A 23,252-nucleotide genomic window follows, 5' to 3' on the forward strand; every position below is an offset into this window, starting at 1 on the left:
TATGGCACAGTCTTACTTCAACTTGTTAAAAAAAAAAAGCACTGATTTGAAAAGAAACATCTAACTGATTTTCATTTTCATGCATGACTTAATGTGAAACATAGCTGGTGGCCTAATTTTCACAGATGCAAGCCATACTTTCTAACTAATGATGGACATCCAGAACTCAACATAGGAACTGAGATTCAAACAATCCGTAACTGTTGGGGTTGGAAGGGACACCTGGAGGTCCAAGCCCCTTGTTAAACCCTAGGATGCCCATAAGTTAGGGGCATTTCACTTCACTTTACACTGCCTTTGAAGTACATTTCTTTACTCAGAGTACTTGCTGTGGAAAGTTAGGTTTTTAGCCCATATTCCTTAAAATATTTAGATATCCTCAATTTTTACTATTTCCACAGATGTCACAATGCATAGAATGTTTCACAAAATCTCAATTACTTTTTCCCTCAAAAAATACCCTAGCTATAAACACCTTCATGTTTTATGTTCACGCAATTAATATAATTTCCTTTAATCAAAATAAAGTGTGACTCAGCCTAGTAACTTTGTTTATATGTTTCATAAAGCTTCTCAGTTCTTCACCAGCTCTCATTATTTTCCTGTTCATTGCAGCATGAATAGCTCCAATCATTACTCCTAGAAGTGATGCTCTTTCAAATTTTCCTTTGCTTCAAAGCATCAACAAGCTGACTCTCTTTCAAAAAATATTTCACATAAATCATTTTACCGTGATTGCTTGCTAAGCTCTGTAGGAAACTGAAAAAAGCAACGCTAATTGGGATGGAACTTAATCACTCGCTTAATGATAAGAATGCCCAAAGCCTCCCCAAACAGGGAAACGCAGCAGCACATGTTTACATGATTTTCAGAGCAGAAGCCAGAAAAAAAAAAGAGGCCCAAGGGAGTGAATCGTGCGTTTATTTCCTTGATCCCTGGAAAAAAAAAAAAAAAAGCTTTCTTCTAATCATTAAAGAAGGAAGGAGGCAGGACAAGTAAACTTCCGTGATTTGCTCTTCACTTTTAGTATTTAATACTTGCCTAAAAAAGACACAAAAATCCTGGTAGTATAAAATGGTTTTTAAGTGGAAAAATTAAGAAAGAAGGAATAAAGATGATGATATTTGAAGACATCTGAAACTGATGCCTCCTTGAAGGAGGAGAGGAGCATCACTGCACCAGATCTAAAGAACTCCCTCTGCCTTGTGCACATCCCGAACCTCAACCCTACACAGTATCTATGTGGAGTCCAGTAGTGCTTTAGGCATAACTCATCTTTTCCTCCTTTCTCTTCTCATTAAAGAGGCAAAGAGATTTCCAGATAAGGAGCAGATGAAGATATCAGAACTGGAATTCAGTAGCAATAGTGCAATAGGAAGCTTTGCAAGTATAGCAGTATAAAACATTTACCCAGCAAACATTTTATAAGTGGAAAGATTTTTAATAACCCTCAGATTTGGCAAAAACAGAAGCTAGGATTGTTAGAACATTTTTTAATGTAATCTGAGTATAGTCATTTAGACTCCCACCTCTGTAAATGAAATTTTTAAGGCTAGAATCCTAAGTTATATCTGTTATCATATCATGCATACAAGTTCCAAATTTCTAAAATTCTAACATTCCCTGCTAACAATTTTCAACTATCTTTAGCTATTATTTAACTTCTCAGAAATTTTGTGCACTGGCAGTATTTCATGGAACAGCTCCCACAGCTTAATTAAAAAGGAGTTCATTTTGAGTGATGATCTGGAGGACCAGGAGACCTCCTAAAGACAATTCATTATACACACAACTATTCTGCAGTTAAAATTGCTGATCTTATTATAAACAGCAGCATGCTAGCCAGCAATTTTAGAATATGAGAAGAGAAAGAAAAATCGTAGGTTACACTAAAGCAATTTTTCTCACATATACATATGATTGTATAGGATTGTAGGGTATTTTTAGACACGCTTCTCTGACATTTTATGTACAATGCACACAAGAAGTTATATTTCTAAAAGAAGTTGCAGATATATGATAAGAACTACAACTGCGGACTACTGAGCTTAATATCATGCCTAATTTACTATCTCCTTGTATGTCCTCACAGCATACAGTCCAATAGCGCAGAAATCCTAGCACAGGTCCTGGAAGATGAGCTTGCTAATCATCACTTGTTTATCATGACCACACTTGAGCAGTCAGTTCAGGCAGTAAAGTTTTTAGGCAGGCTACTCGACAAATATGATAAAGAGAGGACCCTGGTTGGAATAGAATGAAATATCTGCTCAAAACCTATGGACTCAGAGTTTAGATCTCATTGCTAGATTATTTTATAGGACATTCCTAATTAATTACAATTGCAATTGTAATGAAGGAAAGCTCTATCATGGAGTTAAACAATCACAAGAAAATAAATGTACTACCTACCACAAATTGATATAGTGCTAATAAAATGCTACGTCATCACATCATATGTTGTACAAATAGAGCAGCTTGGTTTTGACATCATGCAGCTTCATTTTGAATCAGCAAATTTAAACTGAAAGAGCTGTAGAAGCAACCAAACTAAGGACCTTTGCCACTTCAAGTGAACCATATACGAGGTCAAGATGTTCATGCTACTGGAAGGAAAACCTGTCATTTTTGCAAAACATAAATTACATGGTAGTAACGGAGTATACGGGGGCTGAAATGCACAGCTGCATTCTTTCCATGGTTCTCGTAATATACTCTACCCTGAGGATTTTGAGCAAGTACTCTGTGGGGAGTGAAAGGCTAGAGGTCATGCAAGCATATAATGTTCAGGGATGCTGCAGAAACCAAATAATCCCTTAGAGAGTTCTTTTTAATTAATCAAATGAAATATGTTTGTAATATCTCCAGTGCTGAACACTTTTGATGCTTTATTCAAAAAGCCACACAACATCTCTAGCTTACAGCAAATGCGCAATAACTCATGCAGAGGCATAGAAGCATGGGATGGTAGTGTACAAGTACAGAAGGGCACTTTTGTCCCTCGCTGGGGACCGCACACCCAACATAATATCAGCTCATTCCTTAAGCTCTGGCCATGCAAGACTGGAGTAGGATTTAAGCAGGAGAGGTTCGGATCATCACAAAAAGAAGCAAGCAGAAAAAAGCTCAACTGTTTGTTTGGAAAGGGGAGTGCTCCCAGCAGCAGTGCCTGGTGTACTGGGGCTTGTTCCCCATACACAGCTTAGCTGGGGTCTCTGTTTGGTTGTGCAGGGATATAAGCCACACTGTATGAGGAGGATGTGGGGACAGGAGTGGGTCGTGTGTCTTAGGGTTCAGCCAAGACCTCTGAGCTCATGAGGGTGAGTGGCAGGAGCACCCCCACAGCACGGCAGCTCTTGTGGGAAGGCTCTGTCTGACATGACCCTATTGGCCTGTTGTCTATCTCTTCAAACATTTGGTAAAATATTCTCAGATAATTCTTGTTATCATTTCTAGCTCACGTTTTACAAAACCTGACTATTTACTATTCACAAGGTCTTCACAGTACGAGCGGTGAAGATTTCCATTAGATCTGCTTGGAAGTGACAGTTCCCTTCTAAACTGATAATAGGGATTGGAAATGCAGCATCCTGGCACCTTTACTAATTTTTGCAGGGTCTCATCTTCAGCAAGAGTTCTGGCAGCTGCAAGGCACATTTCACTGGAGACTGGATGTATTTTTAAAATCAGATTACATAAGTCTTAGTTTTCAATTTAGCTCCCCTGCACTGTTGATAAATGCTCTGGAGTGTCTGCAGCCATGCCACCAAAGCTCTCTCCAGCCATCAAAGCTCTCTCAGGTTTGGATTCAATTTGCAAATGCACATATGTAGCTGAAATAATTGCTACAGTTGCCAGGCCCACTTTGGCAAGAGCAATAAATGGTTTACAGGCAGTTTCAGAGGGCTGTTGCTACCCATAATTAAAGGCATTTCTGCAACAGTTCTGGTCATGCTGCTCCAAGTTTCTTACACCAAAATCCTTTAAGACAATGCCTGTGACCAGCTGAAGTGTTCTTTACTGCCGAGAAACCCTCCTTCAATGGTTTTAATATGCAGCAAGGGAGTGTTTGTAAGCTTTTGTTAATACACAGCATAAGAGAAAGGCTATTACATTTTCAGTCATGTTAGCCAATAGCTGCCTCCATAAGCTCCTGTCTGGATTACAAACCTTCCTTTACATGACTGTTTCTAACTGCTCATGTTTTGTTTTTTTCTATCTTCTTCTGATCGTTTTGGCCCAGACTCCAGCTACATCCTTTATTAGAACTTAGTCAATCCTGCCAAATCTTTCAATTGACTATCTGCCTTAGATCATTCTCACCCAATTAAAGATTTCACTTCCTTTTTGAACCCTCTACTTTATATTTGCTCATTCGCTTTATTTTTTGAAGAGTTCAGCAAACTTCGTGTTCATAGAGCTAGTTCCTACTTACCTGCACTAACTAAAGATGACTTACAATTCCAAATCCCATACAGTTAAACAAGAATCAAGCAAATTATAGAATCATGCCATATCCCAAGTTAGAAGGGTCCCACCAGGATGACTGAGTCCAACTCCTGGCTCAACACAGGACCACCCAAAATCAAACTTCTATGTCTGAGAGTGTAGTCCAAATGCATCTTGAACTCCAGTAGACTTGGTGCCATGGCCACTGCCTTTGAGAGCCTGTTCCAAATATCTGAATGTCTTCTCTTTAGAAAAGTGAAGTTCATAGTAAAATCCTTTTATTTTTTCATTAGATTGCTGATATGATCATTTGACCCTTGGCGGGGGAATCTGTTTGGTACAGATTGCCTCTGTCAGAAGGGTCTTTTGCAAGTGTAATTTCTTCTCCCCTTAAATACAGTGCAGAGAGAAAAGAAACCTCAGAAAAAACAGCTGCTCAAGGGTACCGTTTTGTGTACAGACTTCCATCTAGAAATGGTGGCTTCTAGTTTGGCTGGAAGATCCGCACACCAAAATAATCGTTTGGCCAGAGAATACCTCCAGAAGGAAAATGGAGGTTCTGACAACTGAGAGATATTACTAAGATGCTGCAAATACTGTGTTTGCATCCAGTGAAAAAAATTCAAGATGTACTTAACTAAATACATAGTCTCCAGATCCTTTCCACTGAGATGACAAAGTGTGCCAAACTCTGAAACTGATAACCCAATTGGGAAAAAAAAATAGAATATATCAAGCTCACTAGTGCTGGTCTTTTCCTGCATTGGACTGGGTAAGGTAGCAGGGAGCTGCCTCTCAGCAATGAGCACAGTGGAAATTGACCTGATGAGACCAGTCCTAGAAGTACTGGACTGAGTCCCAGAGTGGAAACTTGGCATTTGCCTAAAAGCTGGAGACAATGGAGACTGTTCCTCCTGCCACGGATGAGAAATCAGTCATATCTGTTGGCTCTAGTTCATAAGGGTGGACAACGAGTTGGAAACTGCTGACAAGGAAACAGCTTGGGCTCACCCTGAGGAGTGGGCAGATCTTTAAGGGCTTACTCATGACAGTGAAGTCTCTGTTGTTACTATCTTTTATCTACAGAAATACCCAAGGTGCCATTTACGACACCTTTTCCATCAAACAGAGACAATGAGAGTGAGTGTGATCTTCTCATGCAGATGACTGCTATAAACAACAGTGCATACAGGACAAACCACAGGACTACACATTGGAAGTGTTTCTGTGGGCTGATGAAAAAGTAAGTAGATACTTAAGCGAGGTGTAGATTGAGGGACTGGCACAGAAGTGAGCTGCTGATACCCTGGGAGTGTGCTCAACAACTGCTCTCTTCTCAGTTCACTTCCAGTTCAGTGCAAGTTACAGGAGTTTAACCTATGAAGTCATTTCTGGCTTGTATTTTGACAGATACTGGCACTAACTAACTGATTACATGAGAAGCTTACATTTAGAGATGGTAGTTTCAGACTTGCTGTGGTAGCCTGAGCATTTCTCACTTCCCAGTTCTGAGCAATGGCATCATCACAGCTCCATGACAGCCTGAACCCAGGCAGGCATCACATACCCCAGGTGATACGGCTTCTGTGGGAAATAAGCCACGGCTCATGCCCCAGAAAGGAGCAGGGGCTGGTGATGGCAGAGCTGCTTGGACACTGAGCAGTGGCTGGTACTTCTCAGGAGCTCACTGTAATGCAGCCAAATTTGGGATTCATGCATCTGAGAGCTCTCCACACAGGAGGGCTAGCCTAGAAGGATGACCTTATCAAATACAATTGGTTTGTCTAGCTTGTTCTTCAGGAAAGTTTTATTTATCCAGGCTTTTCCTGACAAGATGTGTTGCACAGGACGTTCTCAGCTAAGAGATGGGGCATTTCAGTTCAATGGTTGTTTTGCAACCTACGTGTTTGTGATAATGACTTCTGAAAAGGAAGTGGGCAATGAGATTACACTTTTGTCTGGATATTTTTATCATAAATTTGGACATAACATAGGTGATTATCATTGCAGAAGTTGTTTAAAGTTGCATCTCTTTACCTTGATCAAATAATTTACATTGTCCCTTTTCTATATAGTTGACATCACTGCCTCCTCTCATAGCTAGACAGTGTTTCCCTTATTTTCCTCCTGAGAGACTCACAGGAAAGGACAAAACATTAATAAGCAGAGAAAAATGTGAATGTAGAAACCCACATCTATGTCTTCTGGGGCAGGAGTCCCACCCAGAGCTGTGTGAGGACATCTTCCAGCACAGGACATGTTTCTACAGAGGCCGGACACATTCAGTGCCTCAGGTCCTGCCTGCCAGAGGGCTGCTGTAACCAGAGGCAGTGCCTTCTGGTTAGAACAACCAATGCCTCTGTCTTAGTAAATGTTTATAGCTGAAGATCTTTGACTCAGCAGTGGCTATTTGACTGCTGGAGAGAATCTTTCCAGGCAAGGAGAGAAGAGAGGGAGAGCATCCCTTTTCACAGTGAGGGAGGGTGCAGGAAAGGCTATGTTCCTTCCCACATCTAAAATACTCTTTAGAAGGCAATACATAAAAGCAGTAACACAGTTTTTGTTCGCTATAGCCACCTATCTCACCTACCTGATACAACATCCTCAAAGGTAAGGAGTAAAACCTAAGGCACTTGCTGGTGTATCTCTTTCTGCCAGATGATTGTATCCCTGGTGGCAGTAAGAGGTCTCCTGTGAAAACCTAAATGTGTGGGATGCATTTTGTCCACCTGTGATTTCCCTCTTTTCTACTGGTAACTCCTTATGCGTCACTGACACAAGACTTTTTATTTAATAAAATTGTGTCAGCGTGCTGCTTGCAGTAGGCTATTGCCTTCTGGTATCCCCACCCCAGTATAAAGGTTCCTTTTGCTTTCCAGACATGGGTTGCATTCACCGTGCCAGTATGTCAGAGCAGGTTGGGAAGGCTGAGAAGAGCATGATGGAAAGGGAGGCACAAAAAACTCCTACCATCAACCACAGGTTTGGGCTGCGAGCTCTTCAGCCGCAGCGACGGCCTGAAGCGGGTGCGGTCATTGAAGCTCCAGCTCTTCTGGACCTTGGTGGGGCTTCCGTCAGTGGCAATGTCGGCACTCGGGGACCGGCGATCTCCGACTGATGACTGCCTGTTCTTGATGCTCTGACCTCGTGGGCTGGCCATCCGGACCCGCTCCTTGAAACTTAACTTTTGACTGTGAAGAAGAGAAACGCTTTTTATAATGAGTTCCACTACTCTGTTTCTTTTTATCATAAGATAATAGAAAATAATTTCTAAAAATTCTCAATAGCATAAACCTTTTTCTTACACATTTTTATTTTCATTGAATATATATAATTTGGGAATGGAACTGACTTGAAGTAATTATTATCTGATAGAGATATAACCAAAACCAGCCTATCTTAAGTACAGAATAATCTTGTAAAGGAAACTAAAATTAACAAGCAGAAACAAATTTAATACAATTGTCAAGGATTAATCTCTAGGATTTACTTTTTTATTCCTTGAATTTTAAAAAGGTTTATTCCCACGTTAATCAGCCCAGCTCAGTGCACTTCTGATCATCTCTTCAGATAGACAAGAACAAAATGTGCTCTATTATTATTGCATGCCATATAGTGTTTTTGTTTGTTTGTTTGTTTTTTAAGCAGGCAAGAATACTGTTAGTATTGTCATGCTTTTTCAAGATGTGGCACCTCCAGCATTTCATATGCATTGTTAGTGGTCACCCATATTCATAATTTCTCGTAACAGAACTTACTGGGACAAGACAAAACCAAAATTAACAAAACATCCATGAAAAAGAGTGACGACTGATTAATGGAAATGTAATGCTACCCTCTGTGCTCACTGAAGTCATTGCTGGATATTAAGATGGCACCTCACTACTTGCAGGTGCTACTGGCACTTTAGGACAAACACTAAGGCCCAGCCAAGGTCATGGTTGTGACCGCTGGACCAAAGGCAGCCCTGTGTCCTTACAGCTGGCCAAAAGTAAGCTGATTTGTTCCCTTCTGTGCTTGTAATCTTCCCTTCCAGTCATCTAAATGTGGGACATGTACGGTTTCTACTTCTCAATACTCAAATTAACTTTGTTCACCTTCAAACATATCATGAAAATGCTGTGGTCACCCTATCTATATGCTAAAGCTTTTTCATTATTTGGCCTTCTTGCTTTTGTCTGTTGCTTTCCGAAGCAGAAGGCACAAAGGGAAAACAGAAATGAAGTCTTACACCTGCTTTGGTACCCTTGTTTTATCTACAAGATTAAGTTCAATCACCTGCACAAAGGGATGGCCATCTTCATCAATGGTACTGTTCAGGCAAGGGGAGAGATGAAGTGAGCAAAGTAGGTGTTGCTTATGGTATATTGTTAATGGGTCTTGCAGTCCCACTGCACTGACATAGGTTTTGGAGGATGCTTTTAAGACGTCTAGAACAAAGACTGTCTACTTGCAAACTATAATTGTCTTTGAAGTTAAACCTCTTTCTAGTACCCTCAAGTCTTTGCACTTAACTTCTGCACACCCACAAAATATGTTTTCAAGAGAAATGAACTCTGCAGCTAATTAACTAATGCCAAAATGTACGATGTGGTTCTTAGATGTTTAACCAACTGAACTCTGAAAATACAGAGTTAATATGTAATTATATGAAGTTGAATGTAATTATAAACTTCTGTAGCTGTGAAATGTTGAGATAATCAGATATCTTTGTCCATGCATAGCATAGCATTTCATTCTGAATACAAACATCACTGAGAGCAGAAAGGATGCAATTTGTAGCAGGCAAAAGCACATGCCAGAAAGCTCAGATTGAGATAAGTTTCAAGAATGCAAAAAAAAAAAAAAAAAAAGCATATCAATAAGATTACTAGATAAACATATTTCTATAAGGCATGTTGAATCACTTGAAAAAATACCTTTCCTATAATTTCTGAATGTAATTCCCTTCTTCCCTTTGCCCAGAGTAAGCAATTGTTGAAATAAACACATGATAGTGCTGGAAACATAACCTATTTCCACTGAAAATTGTTACCCACGCCAGCAGTATTATATACCGTTGCATACTCAATACAAAAGATCCACAGAACCTATTATTTGAAAGAAAGGTGAGTTCTTAAATTTAATTTTCAATAAAAATTACATTTCATCTCAGGAATTTTTTTCATTGTACAACTTCATGACAGTAAAAGCTAGAAAATATTTGTTGGCTACATTATTGCTTTGTCATACAGCATGAACAACAGGATCGACATGGACTTCATCTTATCCCTGTACATGTCCCTTCTTCTTATGGCTCAAATTGTTTTTGATATTGAAAATGAAATCAAATTATATATATATTTTTGACAAATCTTAAAGTAAAAAGCTTTCTGGACAGCTCTCTACCTTTTATAGCAATTAAAATGAAAGAAAAAATGGTAAACGAGCCATAAATAAGATCAGCATGGACCATATCTTTTTAAATATAATCTAAGTAGCTGCAAACTGAAAATGAAAATAGTAAAATGAAAAAAAGCATACACTGTTATGTCAATTAATTTGTATTAATGTAAACAATGCCTGCATTTAAATGACTTGTGCACAGAATTATTTCATTAATGGTATACAATGGTTACTTAACCTGAATATCTTTAGTTCTCCAAACCAAAGCAATGAGGCAATGGTGAAAGGAACAGTAGATACTTCAGCTGTACTAGAGCCATTTGTAAAAGTGCAACACTGAGAATGAAAATATTAATTTAAAATGCAGACCTCAGACTTAAAATCTGCTTTGTAGCAATGGCAATGTAAAGGCATGCTAAGGGTCCATGCAGAGAATGCTGCATCATGAAGAGAAACAGAGCCTCTGAAGGAAGCCTGCTTTGGAAACTGTTTTGCATCTTGAGAGTTTCTCCAAAGACACTGGTTATAGAAGTTCTTTGCTCTTGGATCCCTGTTCCTATTTTGAGACTGGTGGGAAATGTTCTTGGAGCCACTGGGTCCTAGTTGGCACAGGAATAAACAGGATGACTTACTGCAGGGGAGTACCTATGCCCGGAAGAATAATAATAAATAATGTATCATGAAGAAATAACTGAATCAAAGCATTTTGGGGGCATTCTGGGCAGGGTTTTTACCCACAGTGAAGGCCCTTCCCTTATAGGCCCTGGGCTCTCAATTATCTGTTGCAGTAGTGGTGGGGATAGCATTACACATACAGACTGGATATAATCTTATGCCCTTGCAAGCATTTTTGGGCACTCTACACTTGAATCAGTGGCCACTAAAGCCTTTAAAGCTCTTTACCCTGTTTTAATGATGGTCGTATTAGTGCTGTCCAGTGTCCTGCTACAAATTCTTCACATCTTGCAGGACTTAGACTGTTCGATTTTTTTTCTTTCCTCTCTCTTTACAAGAAATCCAAAGGACACCCTTTAAATTAATGTAAACCTGTTAATGCCCCTTGGAAATTCACATATCTTGTTAATTACTTCCAAAGTTTAACTTGAATGCTACTCCAAAAGGCAAGAACTATTAGGAGGAATTGGTAAAATAGGCATCTAAATGCTTTCTGAAATTACACAGAATCCTGAATCAGACTTAAATGAGAAGGACCACAGAGAAATCCAGCTATTTCCAGTTATCTCCATATTCCTTTAGATATGTCTGTCCATCATTTCTTGTACCTCATGTGATTGATAACTTATTCCTGTTGGTTTATATACATATTAGCTTTCTATTACAATCTTCCATGGCCGTGGTAATGCCTTGGGTCTCCTCCATATTTGCAGGTTGCAATCTGTGGATACATTCATATAAGTAAAACTGAAGCTTTGAAGCAACTTTTAGTGGACATAAAACTGAAACCTCTGGAAAAAAAACGCAAGTGATTTTTCTCTATTTTTTTTATTCTCAAGGAATAGTTGCAGAATTGTACCACTCATTTGTCTTGGCAGTACACAAATGAGCCATTCACCTCCCTGTAATAACAAATGACTGTGCAGCTCTTTTTCAAATTCTATCTTTTCTATCACTGATTTATGGAGGAATAGATGTTTAGAGACACTAGAGGTCACTGTAGCTTCATTGCATCTGGAACAAACAGTTCTTTGGTGAACCAAATTACTGGATTTGATAAGATTTTGTTTTAACTGATAAATGTCAACAAACTCTTGCTTTTCTCTCCTGTACTCACCGTTTGTCTGTCTTCCATTAAGCATCTTACTATAATTTTGGTTAATGGGGTATCACTTTGCCTCCCTGTCCCACTCCCCTATTTCTCTTTTTATCTTCCTACATTTCTGGTCATTTCTACCTCTACACTTCTACCTCTGCCCCAAATCAGCCTCTGACCTGCAGCACTGCTGCTTCCCACTAGTTAAAATCTGTGATTCATTTCTCAGCTTTTCACACTGAGCAGGCTGGTGGAACTGGGAATAGGAACGAATTGAAATTAATCAGAAGTAACTGGAAGACCTGAGGGTGAGAGAGAATGCTTTGGATCTTGAGTCGAGACAGAAACTAAAGCTGACAAAAGTTATCAGCCATGACAAACAACAGCAATTAGAAGTGTGTGTTGATCTGCAGCAGTTAACTTCCAATTCATACAGATGTTGATTCTTCCCAATCTATAGATGATTTTATGGAAGTTAAGCTAAGTTGAACAAATGCTAATGCAATGGATAGTACAATAAAGTCTGATGTTCAAGCGCTCAAGACTTCTCCACCAGTCTTCTTCTAGGAGCCTGAATCCAAGAAGTATAGTGTTATATCTCATACTTTCAATGAGTAGTAACAAGAACTTCAAGGACATAATGCCTTAATGTTCAATTGTCAAGCAAAAAAAAAAATCCAAACACAAAGTCAGGGTTTTTGTGAATTTCCTTTGTCAAAACAGTTTCTGGATGAAGAGAATCTTTTTTTTCCCTTCATTTTCTATCATCAGTTTGTACTTGTTTTGTTTTTTAAATTACTTTTAAAAAGTACGAAAAATTGTAATGTGCTTTAGTTATAAATTAAGTATGTCATCCTCGAAGATTCATCCACCTAGAAATTACCATTTCTGGTTAAAAACAGCTTCAACAGAATTCAGCTGAAGCAAATGGTTGGTTTCACATGCATTTCTCCACCTTGCATAGGTATGCAGGCACAGCTTCCACAGGCTGTGTCCAAGGGGATTCTTCTCAATAACGATTACACACTTGAACTGTTGATATTGACCAGAAAGTTACATCTCAATTTTCCTCACTAGTTATTCAATGGAGAACTGAACTGCCATGAGTGTAAAAATCCTCTTGGACTGAGGGAAATGTCTTCATGTAAATGCTCAAAAATTGTATAGATCTCTACAGGGTGATGCATTCCAAAAGTTCAAGTCTCAGACAGAAAAGGGAATCTGGGCATTGGCAAACCATGGCGTGCTGCACACTGCAATTGTATGAATTTCAAATTACTGGAATTATTGCCATTGTATTAACGTCATTGCAGGCAACAAGCAGCAAGGGGAATTACAAGCACTTCAAAAAATAAATAAGGAAATGTCTTTTGGAGAAGTAAGGAACTTTAAAGCACTAAGGAGTGGAAAATAAATGAATCATGCACCTGATGTTAGTTGGCATTCTCAAACATCATATGAAGAGGCAGGATGCTGAATACCTATGTTTCCGAGGGGTGTACATCCTGAAGAGCTTCTGTTTATTACTACAAAGCTTACTAGGAGTGAGGGGAGATAGAGGACCGTGTTACTAAGCATTCCACTGCTAGGTGAGGGGTTAGGCTTTCCACCTCAAGTCAGATTCTTCATCACTGGCAATTCCTTTCTCATACAGAGCATGCAGAGATAATAATTTAAATTATTTCTACCTTTAGAAACAACTATGATTTAGTAGATGAAGAGAATTCCAGAATATAATTTACATGCTTCTCTCAGAGCAAGGATGGCTTTTTTACCCCAAGCTCCTATGCTTGCAACTCTTTGCATTAAGACTCACTATTTACAAAGCTAAATGAAGCCTACAACTGACAGGTGAAATTCATTCTTTGCAGATACCCAAAGTATGTCCTACACACAGCTTAAGACTGTTTATGTTCTCAAGATGCTGTAAGATTCCTTGGTCTTGACCTCATTCCGTGCACAGGAAGTATTTCAGCTGCAGTGTATAACCGAATAGAAATAAATACTATTTATGCTCAGTGTGTATTTACAGATATAGATAATTTAACGTAAAGCTTTCTAAACAGCTTGCAGAACTAGTACTGCTTTACAGAAATATCTCAATTTACACCGCACATTGACCAGAAAGGTTGTCCAACCTTTCCTTTGATAAGCAATTAACTAGAACACATATGTATACTATTTTGAGAAATACACTGTGTAATGTGTTGAACATATTTTTCTTAAAATCAGTATGAAGCTATAGCTGCATAAGCATAGCTCTCTTAACTCAAGCAACAACATTGCATTGCCTATTGAAAGATGGTAGGTCTATACATGACAGAACGCAAGAATTCATTTCTGCAAATATTAAATTCAATTTGATAGGCAAGAAAATATAGCTTTTACCTAAACTAATACAAGTTTTTTTCTTCACTGTTATTAGAATAAAGAGCAAAGAGCATATTCAGAAAGAAATCCAGTGCATTACTTGAACAAACATATCTTCATTTAAAGAGTGAAACAAGAAGCAGCTTACTTAGGTCACAAGCATCCCATGCAAGTCACTCAGCAGTGCAGTAAGAGAGGAGTTAAATAGTCGAGGACACTCATCTCTAAGTACAATGCAGCTGTTTGCATTTACATTTTTACAACAGAAGAACACATACACATATTTTAAGTGATATAAACATAGAGCAATAGATCAGCATAAGAACAGTGAATAAGTACTGACAAAACACACCTTTTTAGAAAGGCACTGAGTGGTCTGTAGGTTTTTACTGTAGACCAGGATCTCAAAAAGCTAACAAGTTCATTGTTACACCTACACTAATACGTAGCAGTGAACACAGGAGTTTTTGAAGATTTTTTGAAGGGGCAGGCATCTTTCATTCAGTGAAAATAAAGTGAAAGAATATGGCTACATCACTGACTACTTTTAAAACCATGGCAGTTACCTCTAATAAGGGGCAGGTCAGATCATTTTACTGTTTTTCCCCCTCCACCTAGCTTCTACATATTGTAAGTAAATTTGTGTCTTTAAGTTCTTAAGGGTACAGCTGGGAAAAAGCTCACTCTGCACAAATCCCTGTTTGGAGATACACTCATTTACTGTCAACTCCAGTCTCACCTTTAAAGAAGCTGAAAACAATTTTAAATGTTATTGTTGACGGAGTATTTAGTATGGCTGGCAAGTGTGAAAAGTTTTGATTGGGCTCTAATTACTAATAAGATCATTTCATTGCCAGCAATTCTATAGAGGTAACGTTTCTGAAAAGTAACAGAACCAACAGTGACAGTTTCTTGCAAATGCCAAAGTAGGTGAAGCACTCCCAAGGGACACTTCAGAGCAAATCCATTCACTTTGAGGTACTGTGATACCAACAGCAGTTACATGCACTTCAGGGAAGAGGATGGAGTAAGGCAGCAGGGAAGTGGTCTGAAAAGTGAAGAGGGATGAGGGCAATTTCTGTGAAGACTTTCCACCTGTTTTTTTTGCATTTTAGGTCCTGAAGTGCTCAGACTGCTCACAGCTGATTAAATAAGCAAAAAGAGTTTGCAAACGACAGTAAAACTCAGGGTAGATGCATTTCAGAAGTTGATGCGTCACTGATGCTTTTTTCTTGGCTTTTGATCATTTTCTCCTGGGAAGTAAACTTCACTCTCCTCTGACTCTGCTTTACTGATTGCCCAATGCTTGCTGACTCTAACTAGTTTTGGGGGCAGTATAATTTCTTTTGTGGACACCAAGTCCTTTCTAGGCCCTAAATATTCAAGCCATACAGAAGGAAGAGGAGCAGCATTTCCATGTACTGCCTTAAAACTGAGCATCTTTTAGGGACATGGCTTAGTGGGCATGGTGGTGATGGGTTGACAGTTGGACTAGAAGATCTTGGTGGTCTATTCCAACCTTAATGATTTTATGATTCTATGATCTCCAGGGCTTTATTTATCGATTGAGGGCAGCCCTGGCTCTCCATGCTACAGGCAGCCAGTCCTCAGCCTGCATCCAGGCCAGGTGGCAACACAGCTGGTATTCAAAGCCAAATTACACCGCATGCCTCTACCCTCCACTGCAGCTGCTGGGAATGGCATCAGTTTTGTGGCAGGAGTCAGTAGGCACATCTCTCCTCGGGAGCAGGGTAACGAGTACTTAGTGCTTGGACTTAGAAAAGTAAACAAATTGCCTAATTTTTCCATTCAAGCAAATTTCAGCACCATTACTCTTATCAATACAAGTTAAACACAAATGTGATTCGTGACCATTATCATTTAGCAGTTTATTGAACCTATTATACAGAGCATAAAACAGCAAAAAGCCTTCAAGAAGCAGAGATTTCAAAGATGAAAAAAATTAAACTACAAACCTGCTGGAAGCTTCCCCTTGTTCTTTTCTTCAGGTCGGGGAGTGGGAGGGAAAAACATATTTGTTATGCAGATAGTAATCACATTACTCAGTTACAGATGATGTTAGATATATGCTAAACGTAAATGGATGTGTTAATTAGTGTACAACACACACAATACATTGCAACCACAAAAACATTCAAGCAAGACTCATAACTACAATGCTTCTGAAAAGTAAGCTTTCCAGTCGTTTTAACACATGCATAACATGCTTAGTACATACCACTGCAGACTGAGTTGGCAAAGCACTTAGGCAAAATGCATTGCTGACACATATATAACAGAAAGCTGTAGGCTTTAAAAGGTTTAATTTTAGGGTATCAAAGCAATAGGCTTATTTAAAATAACAATTAGATGCACTTTCGAGGGACAGTCATATTTTAGAATATTTTACGTGGGATACAGCTTCATTATTTCTTATCCATCCATTTACACCAATGTTGTCTTCAACCTGTTTGTACAGGTCAAAATTTTTTGCACATCTATTAAAATCAATATTCCACATGACTTTTAATCTAAAAGCGCCTTTTAGTTTGAAGCATTTTGGAATTATGGTTATGGTAATTGATTGCTTATGGCTCTGTTCTTGTCAACTCTTTGAAATTCAAAAATCAGCTATGGGTACCCAGCCAAACCTCTTTTTGGCTGAGTTTTTTGGCACACGATTACCTTTTTACTGTCATGTGGATGTTCATCACCCAGCTTTGAGAGAAACCACTAATTCTCTTGCACTGTCTGCAATAACAACAGTTAGGATGCTTATCAGAGCTTTCCCATAAGGCTCTTACTGTATTCCTTTCTGATCTTTATTATCGTTTACTTCCTAATTTGTATCCTGTACTGGATCAGTCAACTTACTACCTTCTAGTAAATCTTTAATTGGACTGTTGAAGGGTCTTGGATGGGCAGTGCTCTGTGGAGTCTCACCCACACTATGACAGTGAATATTTTCTGTTTGCCAAGCTGTGATATCAGGTGTTTTTAGTTACCTTCCACTGACTGGGTGTATAACTGAGGATGTAATTTCCCTTAAGGAAACACTAAACATACCAGAGGTAATGACAAGAGGCAGGAAATTCCCCAGAGCATTCATTTGCAAAATGCCGTAAGGCTGTGTTCCTCTGGAAAGGTATTCTGTAGCTATAGTCTAATACAGAAGCACAGTCTAGTCAAAGAGTGCAAAAATAGTTTTTAACTGAAGGAGCAAGCTCTGTATTAATATTTTCTTTCTTAAACATACTTTTAAACTGGGTGAATACATATACTGGATATTGGTTCAAGAAAAAATTGCATTCACATATATATTTCTCAAATGCTTGTTGTTTGCTGTGACAAAAACAGAGATATATGCCAAAGACAAATCATTAGGGATTGAGCTTCCTAGTGAGTCTGGTTTTGGTCACCCTTCTAGAGCAGGAGGAATATGCACTTTCCATTGTCCTCTTCACACTCAGGTTCTTGATAAAACAAATCTAGCAGTTAAATATGTTTCTGCCCCATAAAAACCAGGGTTTGGAGGAGAGCAGAGAAGGGGACAGCTGCTGGTTGACATCCCAGCGCCCATTTGCACTGCTGTCAGCAAGTGCAGCTGGGACTGAGATGCGTTGCCTAATCTCACAGGTCAGGGAAAGTCTTTCAGCCCTGATCTTCACCTGGAACAAGCTGGTGTTTTACATGGAATCCCCTGAATTTATACCAGAATAATTTGGTTCAGCATCAAAACTTTCAAGACTGAAGGAAGCCATTTTTTCTTAGACAGTAAGCAGTATTTTCCAATACACACGTTCTTCTACAGATCTGTTGCAAATAAGGATATACCTTTACCAACAGCATGCAGGAGGAATTAGTATAACTTCAAAATGGAACTGTGATTATTAATGAGTATGTTAAGGCACAGCTGGTATGGAGCATGGATAACAGTAAAACATTACCCTTGATAAATAAGTGTTTTTTCATTAAAATGTTTCTAATGCCTGTGTTCAGTGATACTTCTTAGATAAATGAAGGTGATTTGTATTTGTCTCTCTGTACTAGGCTCCCAGAAAACTCTGGCCAGATTTGTCAGTTGAAATTTTTTATAAGAGGACTAAAGAAGACAAAACAAGACAAAACAAACAAATAGTAATTCTCTATAAGCTTGAACAGACATCAAGAATGGCACCAGCTGCCATATTTGTACCTACTTTGTAGGGCTGCAGGTATGCAAGGCCTTCAAATGAGGCTTCCAGGTAGCAATGGAAACCGATTTCTCATCAGCCGCATAACTACGCCATACACACTACGTGCAGGATATATGATAAAAAAGAAAAACAAGGCAAGAGGGAGCAGGGGATGAAACAAAAAATTGAAAAGCAGATTAGTAACCAATACAAGTCATGGCTTTCTTTTATCATTCATAGCACTGATACATGCCTGAGGGGAGGAAGAATACTTTCATAATATCGCCAGGTGGCAGTCAGGTTTGTTCGGCTGGTGTCGGTAGAATAAAACCGCCAAGAAGCCTGGTATGGGGAAACAATAGAAAAGCACAAAGGAACCAAGAACATGAAGTGACAATGCCGCCGTACTGGTTATGGAGAAAGTGGATTTTGCTCAGATTGGGATGTCTGTATTAGGGTGAGCAAGTAAATACCAGTAAAAACCTACCAACGCTTTTGTAAATCAGAACATGGTATGGCAAGAGTTATTAGCTTCATGGAAGTACCAGAAAATATTCAGCATATAAAGGTGCCTGAAAAAAGCATCACAGTGATTTAGTTGTGACAATTCCATAGGGGAAACCCACACAAGCTTGCAGTCTCAGGTAAAGAAAGTGTCATAATACATTTTGTAAATGATAATGAAAACCAGACAAAAAGCATTTCGAAGAGAAGTATTCTCTGTGGTTTGAAACTGCTAAATGCTTAAAATTATGAAATAATTAATTTCAAAGGTGAGTGACCAAAGCTTAGCACGGAAAATGTACTCAACATTTAGATTTATAACTGCATGTGGACAGTAAGATAGATCTTCATCTCTGCAAACTGGTACAGCTTTCCTGATGTCAGCATAACTATATTAATTAGTACTAGCTGAGTATCTGTGCTTCCTGTATAATGTCAACCATTAAATGTCATCCAGGTATTCTTGTACGGAGTCTAACACCCTGTGCCTTCCTGCACATCTCCCACAGATGCATCTAGCCTTTATCTACAGATGAAGAGCCTGTCACTTACTTTGTAAATTGTTCCATTGGCTGATCATCCTCATTGTCAAAAATGTCTGCATTATTTTTAATTTGAAACTTTTCAGTATGCCTTACAGCCAGAGAAATTTGTTATGTTTCTATCTGCTAGATTAGATAGTCGTGTACTTTCCAGCACTTCCTCTCTGGATTTATACACTTCAATAGTATTCACACTGTATGCTTCTTATAAGCTAAACAAACAGAGAAAAGTATGTTCATATTGTATGTTATACTTGATTGTTGCGATAGCTTAGCTATCTTGCAGCCAGGTATAAGCTCCAGCAGACAGTATATCTATTGCAACTGAGGAGTTAGCATAGGCTAATTCTACAGAGTAACTCACTAGAAAACAGACATTATCCTGATAAACTATAGTAGCAATTCACATGGTAGCTCATTGTCAATATCCATAATAAACAATTTAAACAAACAACAGGCCATGTTACAGTAGATGATATACGGTTGAGATCCGCCCTGAAATTCTAAAAATGAAATTTTCTCCGTCTATAGACTCATTTCCCCTCCTCTTTTTTCTTTGTTTTCTACAGTTTTCTAGCCTCATTTACAAACTGCCGTTGTTGATTTGATATGCAGAATGTTAGTACTGTTAGCATCGTTACACATGGTGGTAATGTCAGTTTAACACGTTTCTTGTTCCTTATGTGACTGTAATAAACCTTGGCAAAGTAACATACAGGGAACCTGTATGAAGCTCCTCACCCTTCTTCCCCACTTTTTCTCCTTCTCTGTTTTTCACACTTGGTCAAGTGCTTTCCAGCGTTGCTAATATTAGGACAGAGTCCTCTAGTAATACACTGAGTGCATTGTTTCTGGATCAACAGTTTTGTACTTGGTATACTAAGCCATTTAGATGGAATAATTCCAGCCCGATCACACTTGGATTCACTGTCATGTGCCTGCCCTCATCTTTACTATTCTGCCATTACACTGGCAAATTGCTATACTGGCAAATATCACCATCAGCAATTTTATATTAATTCCCAGATGACTAAAAATGCGGAACATGAAAATGAACATGAAAATGCTGAACAATCTTCACTTCTTGGATCCCACTGCAAATATCTTCCTTTCACAGTGATTTTGTCCACTGAGAGTCTCTTCCCGAGATCAGCTGGCTGGCTACTCTTAATCTGTTTAGTAAACCATCTTATAAATATTTTGATTGCATTGTAACACAACAATAAGAAGAGCTACATCCAAAGCCTAAATCTATTATATCTATCCTCTGTCAATCAAACTTCAATCTCATCGGAGAAGCAGTTTAGAATATATGTTTTAGAAAATATCCCAGACTCTCATACTACAGTACTATAGACACAAAAGGAGCAGATTTAGCTTTATTAATTATTATAATAATGAAAGCTCAAAAAATAATGCCTCCTATTTGTTTCCATAGAAACCACAACAGATACAGAGAGCACAATAACACTATTTGATAGAGAAAATTCCCAGCTACAAAACACTATTTTTCAACATAGCCACCACCATTAGCTATGCATTTTTGCCAGTGAGGAACAAGAGCCTGCATGCCATGCTTGTAAAAATCTACATGGCTTTCCAGAACGTGGCTTGTCTTTCACATTGCTGTCACCACTGCTGAAACACACCACCCACTGCCTCACTGTTCTCACATCCACTCTTTGGTCTCCATAAATGTGCAGAAAACATCAAAGAATGTCAGTGGGTGTAATTTTTTCCACATGGAGGAATTCAATTCCATATGTTTGCTCCATATGTACTTCCAGGTCAGACACCACTTTGTCAGACTGCCCCTCTGCTGTCATCTGTCGCATGGCAACAAAATGTAATGGAATACTGTGGGAAAGGTTGAACCTCTACTGCCATATCACCAACATCTGCCTCTGATGACACAGTCCAACATAATAAAATAGGAGGCATTACTTTTCTGCAGCCCTCATAAGTTTTGATAAGATCCCCTCTCAGTCTCTTCTTCTCAACGCTGAACAGTCTCAGGTCTCTCAGCTTTTCCTCTTAAGGGAGATGCTCCAGGTGCCTACTCATCTTCATAGCTCTCCACTGGACTTTCTCTAGATGTACCCTGTCACTCCTGAACTGGGGAGACCAGAACTGGAGACAGTACTCCAGATGTGGCCACACCAGGAAAGAGTAAAGGGGGAAGATCACCTCCCTCAATGCACTGGCCATGCTCTTTTTAATGCATCTCAGGATACCCCTGGCCTTCTTGGACACAAGGACACATTGTTGGCCAATTTGTAGTTCACCAGACACCCTGGTTCTTCTCTGCAGAGCTCTTTTCCAGCAGGTCAGCTCCTTAATCTGTACTGACGCATATAATGACATTTTTGCTTAAAAAAAAATTCTTTGCAAATCATTGGCATCATGATGCCAATATTGGAGCTGAAACCACTTACAAAAATGTCAGAAGTTTTGGAATTTCTAGTGCATACTTTTATAGCTTTTGAATTGACTAATATTGAAATCAATTTTCTGGACAGGACACTTCATTTTCACCAAGTACATCTCTCACTGGAGTACTCTAAACCCTGTATTTGTGAAAAGCAGCTTAACATTGGCAAGAGTGCTGCTCTGTCAGTTGGGTTGTCCTGGGATCAGTTCTAATTCATCAGCTACAGGAATGCAGTCAACTCAGTTTCTTTAGTGTGGATGAAGAACTCACAAACTACAAATGGAAATTCTGCCTACATGAAGAAACGTATTTCATGAAATTAATCAGTGTTAAACATTATTTCCACACAACTTTCCAAACTGAAATAATAAAACTTGCACCAAAATGTACTTTAAATCATCTAGTATTATCTTTTTACTGGTTTCATATTTACCTGAATTAGACTGGCAGCTGGATTCCTTCTTTTCTCAAAGTGTTTCTGGCGATGCTGTTCCTGCACTTTTAATGCAAATCCTGAGCCAAGGATGCCCTGCAATCCAGTCCAATATCTATGAGTTGGTATTTTTTTCCTACAAATATGCATAATCAGCTGCAAAGTTTTGATCTGAAGTAATTGTATGTGTACTTCATTTATGACTGTACAAGGCAGTATAAGGCTCAACAACAGTGCCCATACATATTTAGACTGGAGACTCCTTATGAAATAACATCTGTGGTACTATCAATGACTGCTTACCCCAGCCATTGCCTGAGTTTGTGCCACACTATGTTTCTGCAACTCTGAAGGCCACACACACACACACACACACAGACACACACATACACACATATATACAGTCAGGCAGGAACATTCAGAGGAACGTAAGATGTGAATAATGAAATGACCAGCTAACAAATACGCCAGACATATATAGATAACAAAGTTCATATCTGCAGTGCTTATTATAATTTTTGATTTTTGAAATGTTAAAAAAAATGCCTTGCTTAAGAGATGAAGACCATTTTCTCTGACTAATTCTCATCTAAAAAATCTGCACTGTTCATTCAGAGGGTATGTAAAAAAGCTGACAGTGAATCTTCTCCCTTTTTTTACTTTTTTATAAGTAAGATAAATATGACTCCTGCTAGACAGACTCAAAGACCAAGAATGTTTCCCTCCTTGGCTTGGAAAGAGTACAGTATTTCAGCTGGATATGCCTGCATTACAAAGAAGAGCATTTTCACTTGATTCTTAGCCAGGATAAATAAAAAATAGTAGAAATGCACAAAAGATTCACACATATATTTTGTGAACAGATTCAACACAAAAGTGTTTGTGAAGAAAAACGATTTCTTTATATATATGTGACACCAGGAACAAAAGTTCTCGCATCTCTAGTATGTAATGTTATTCATCTTTTACATGTTCTTTGCAGTCCTGCTAAGACTAATTTTCTTAGTGATGACTAGATAACAAAGATAATTAATTACAGTAATTGTCATTAAATGTCAAAGATTCACAATCAGGTAATGTAATATAATTATAATTACAATTATTATGCATTATAATGTCACAGGTACCTAAATACTCCCTCTGCATAAAATAAAAAATAAATGTAATACATTAGATGATTCAATGCTGTTGG

General features: G+C 38.6%; 1 protein-coding gene across 1 annotated transcript in view; it reads right to left on the reverse strand.

Moving 5' to 3' along the window:
- The window catches only part of KCNQ5 (potassium voltage-gated channel subfamily Q member 5), an 86,134-nt gene that overhangs the window by 17,909 nt on the left and 44,973 nt on the right, over positions 1-23,252 (reverse strand). The window contains exons 8-12 of the mRNA XM_021392013.1: positions 22,061-22,156; positions 18,394-18,492; positions 18,175-18,269; positions 15,952-15,978; positions 7,420-7,640 (exon numbers count right to left, since the gene is read on the reverse strand). Coding sequence (XP_021247688.1) covers positions 7,420-7,640; positions 15,952-15,978; positions 18,175-18,269; positions 18,394-18,492; positions 22,061-22,156 — 538 coding nt within the window. The remainder of the gene's footprint in view (positions 1-7,419; positions 7,641-15,951; positions 15,979-18,174; positions 18,270-18,393; positions 18,493-22,060; positions 22,157-23,252) is intronic.

This window comes from Numida meleagris, chromosome 3, assembly GCF_002078875.1.
Source record: "Numida meleagris isolate 19003 breed g44 Domestic line chromosome 3, NumMel1.0, whole genome shotgun sequence".
In the NCBI taxonomy this organism is placed as follows: Eukaryota; Metazoa; Chordata; class Aves; order Galliformes; family Numididae; genus Numida; species Numida meleagris.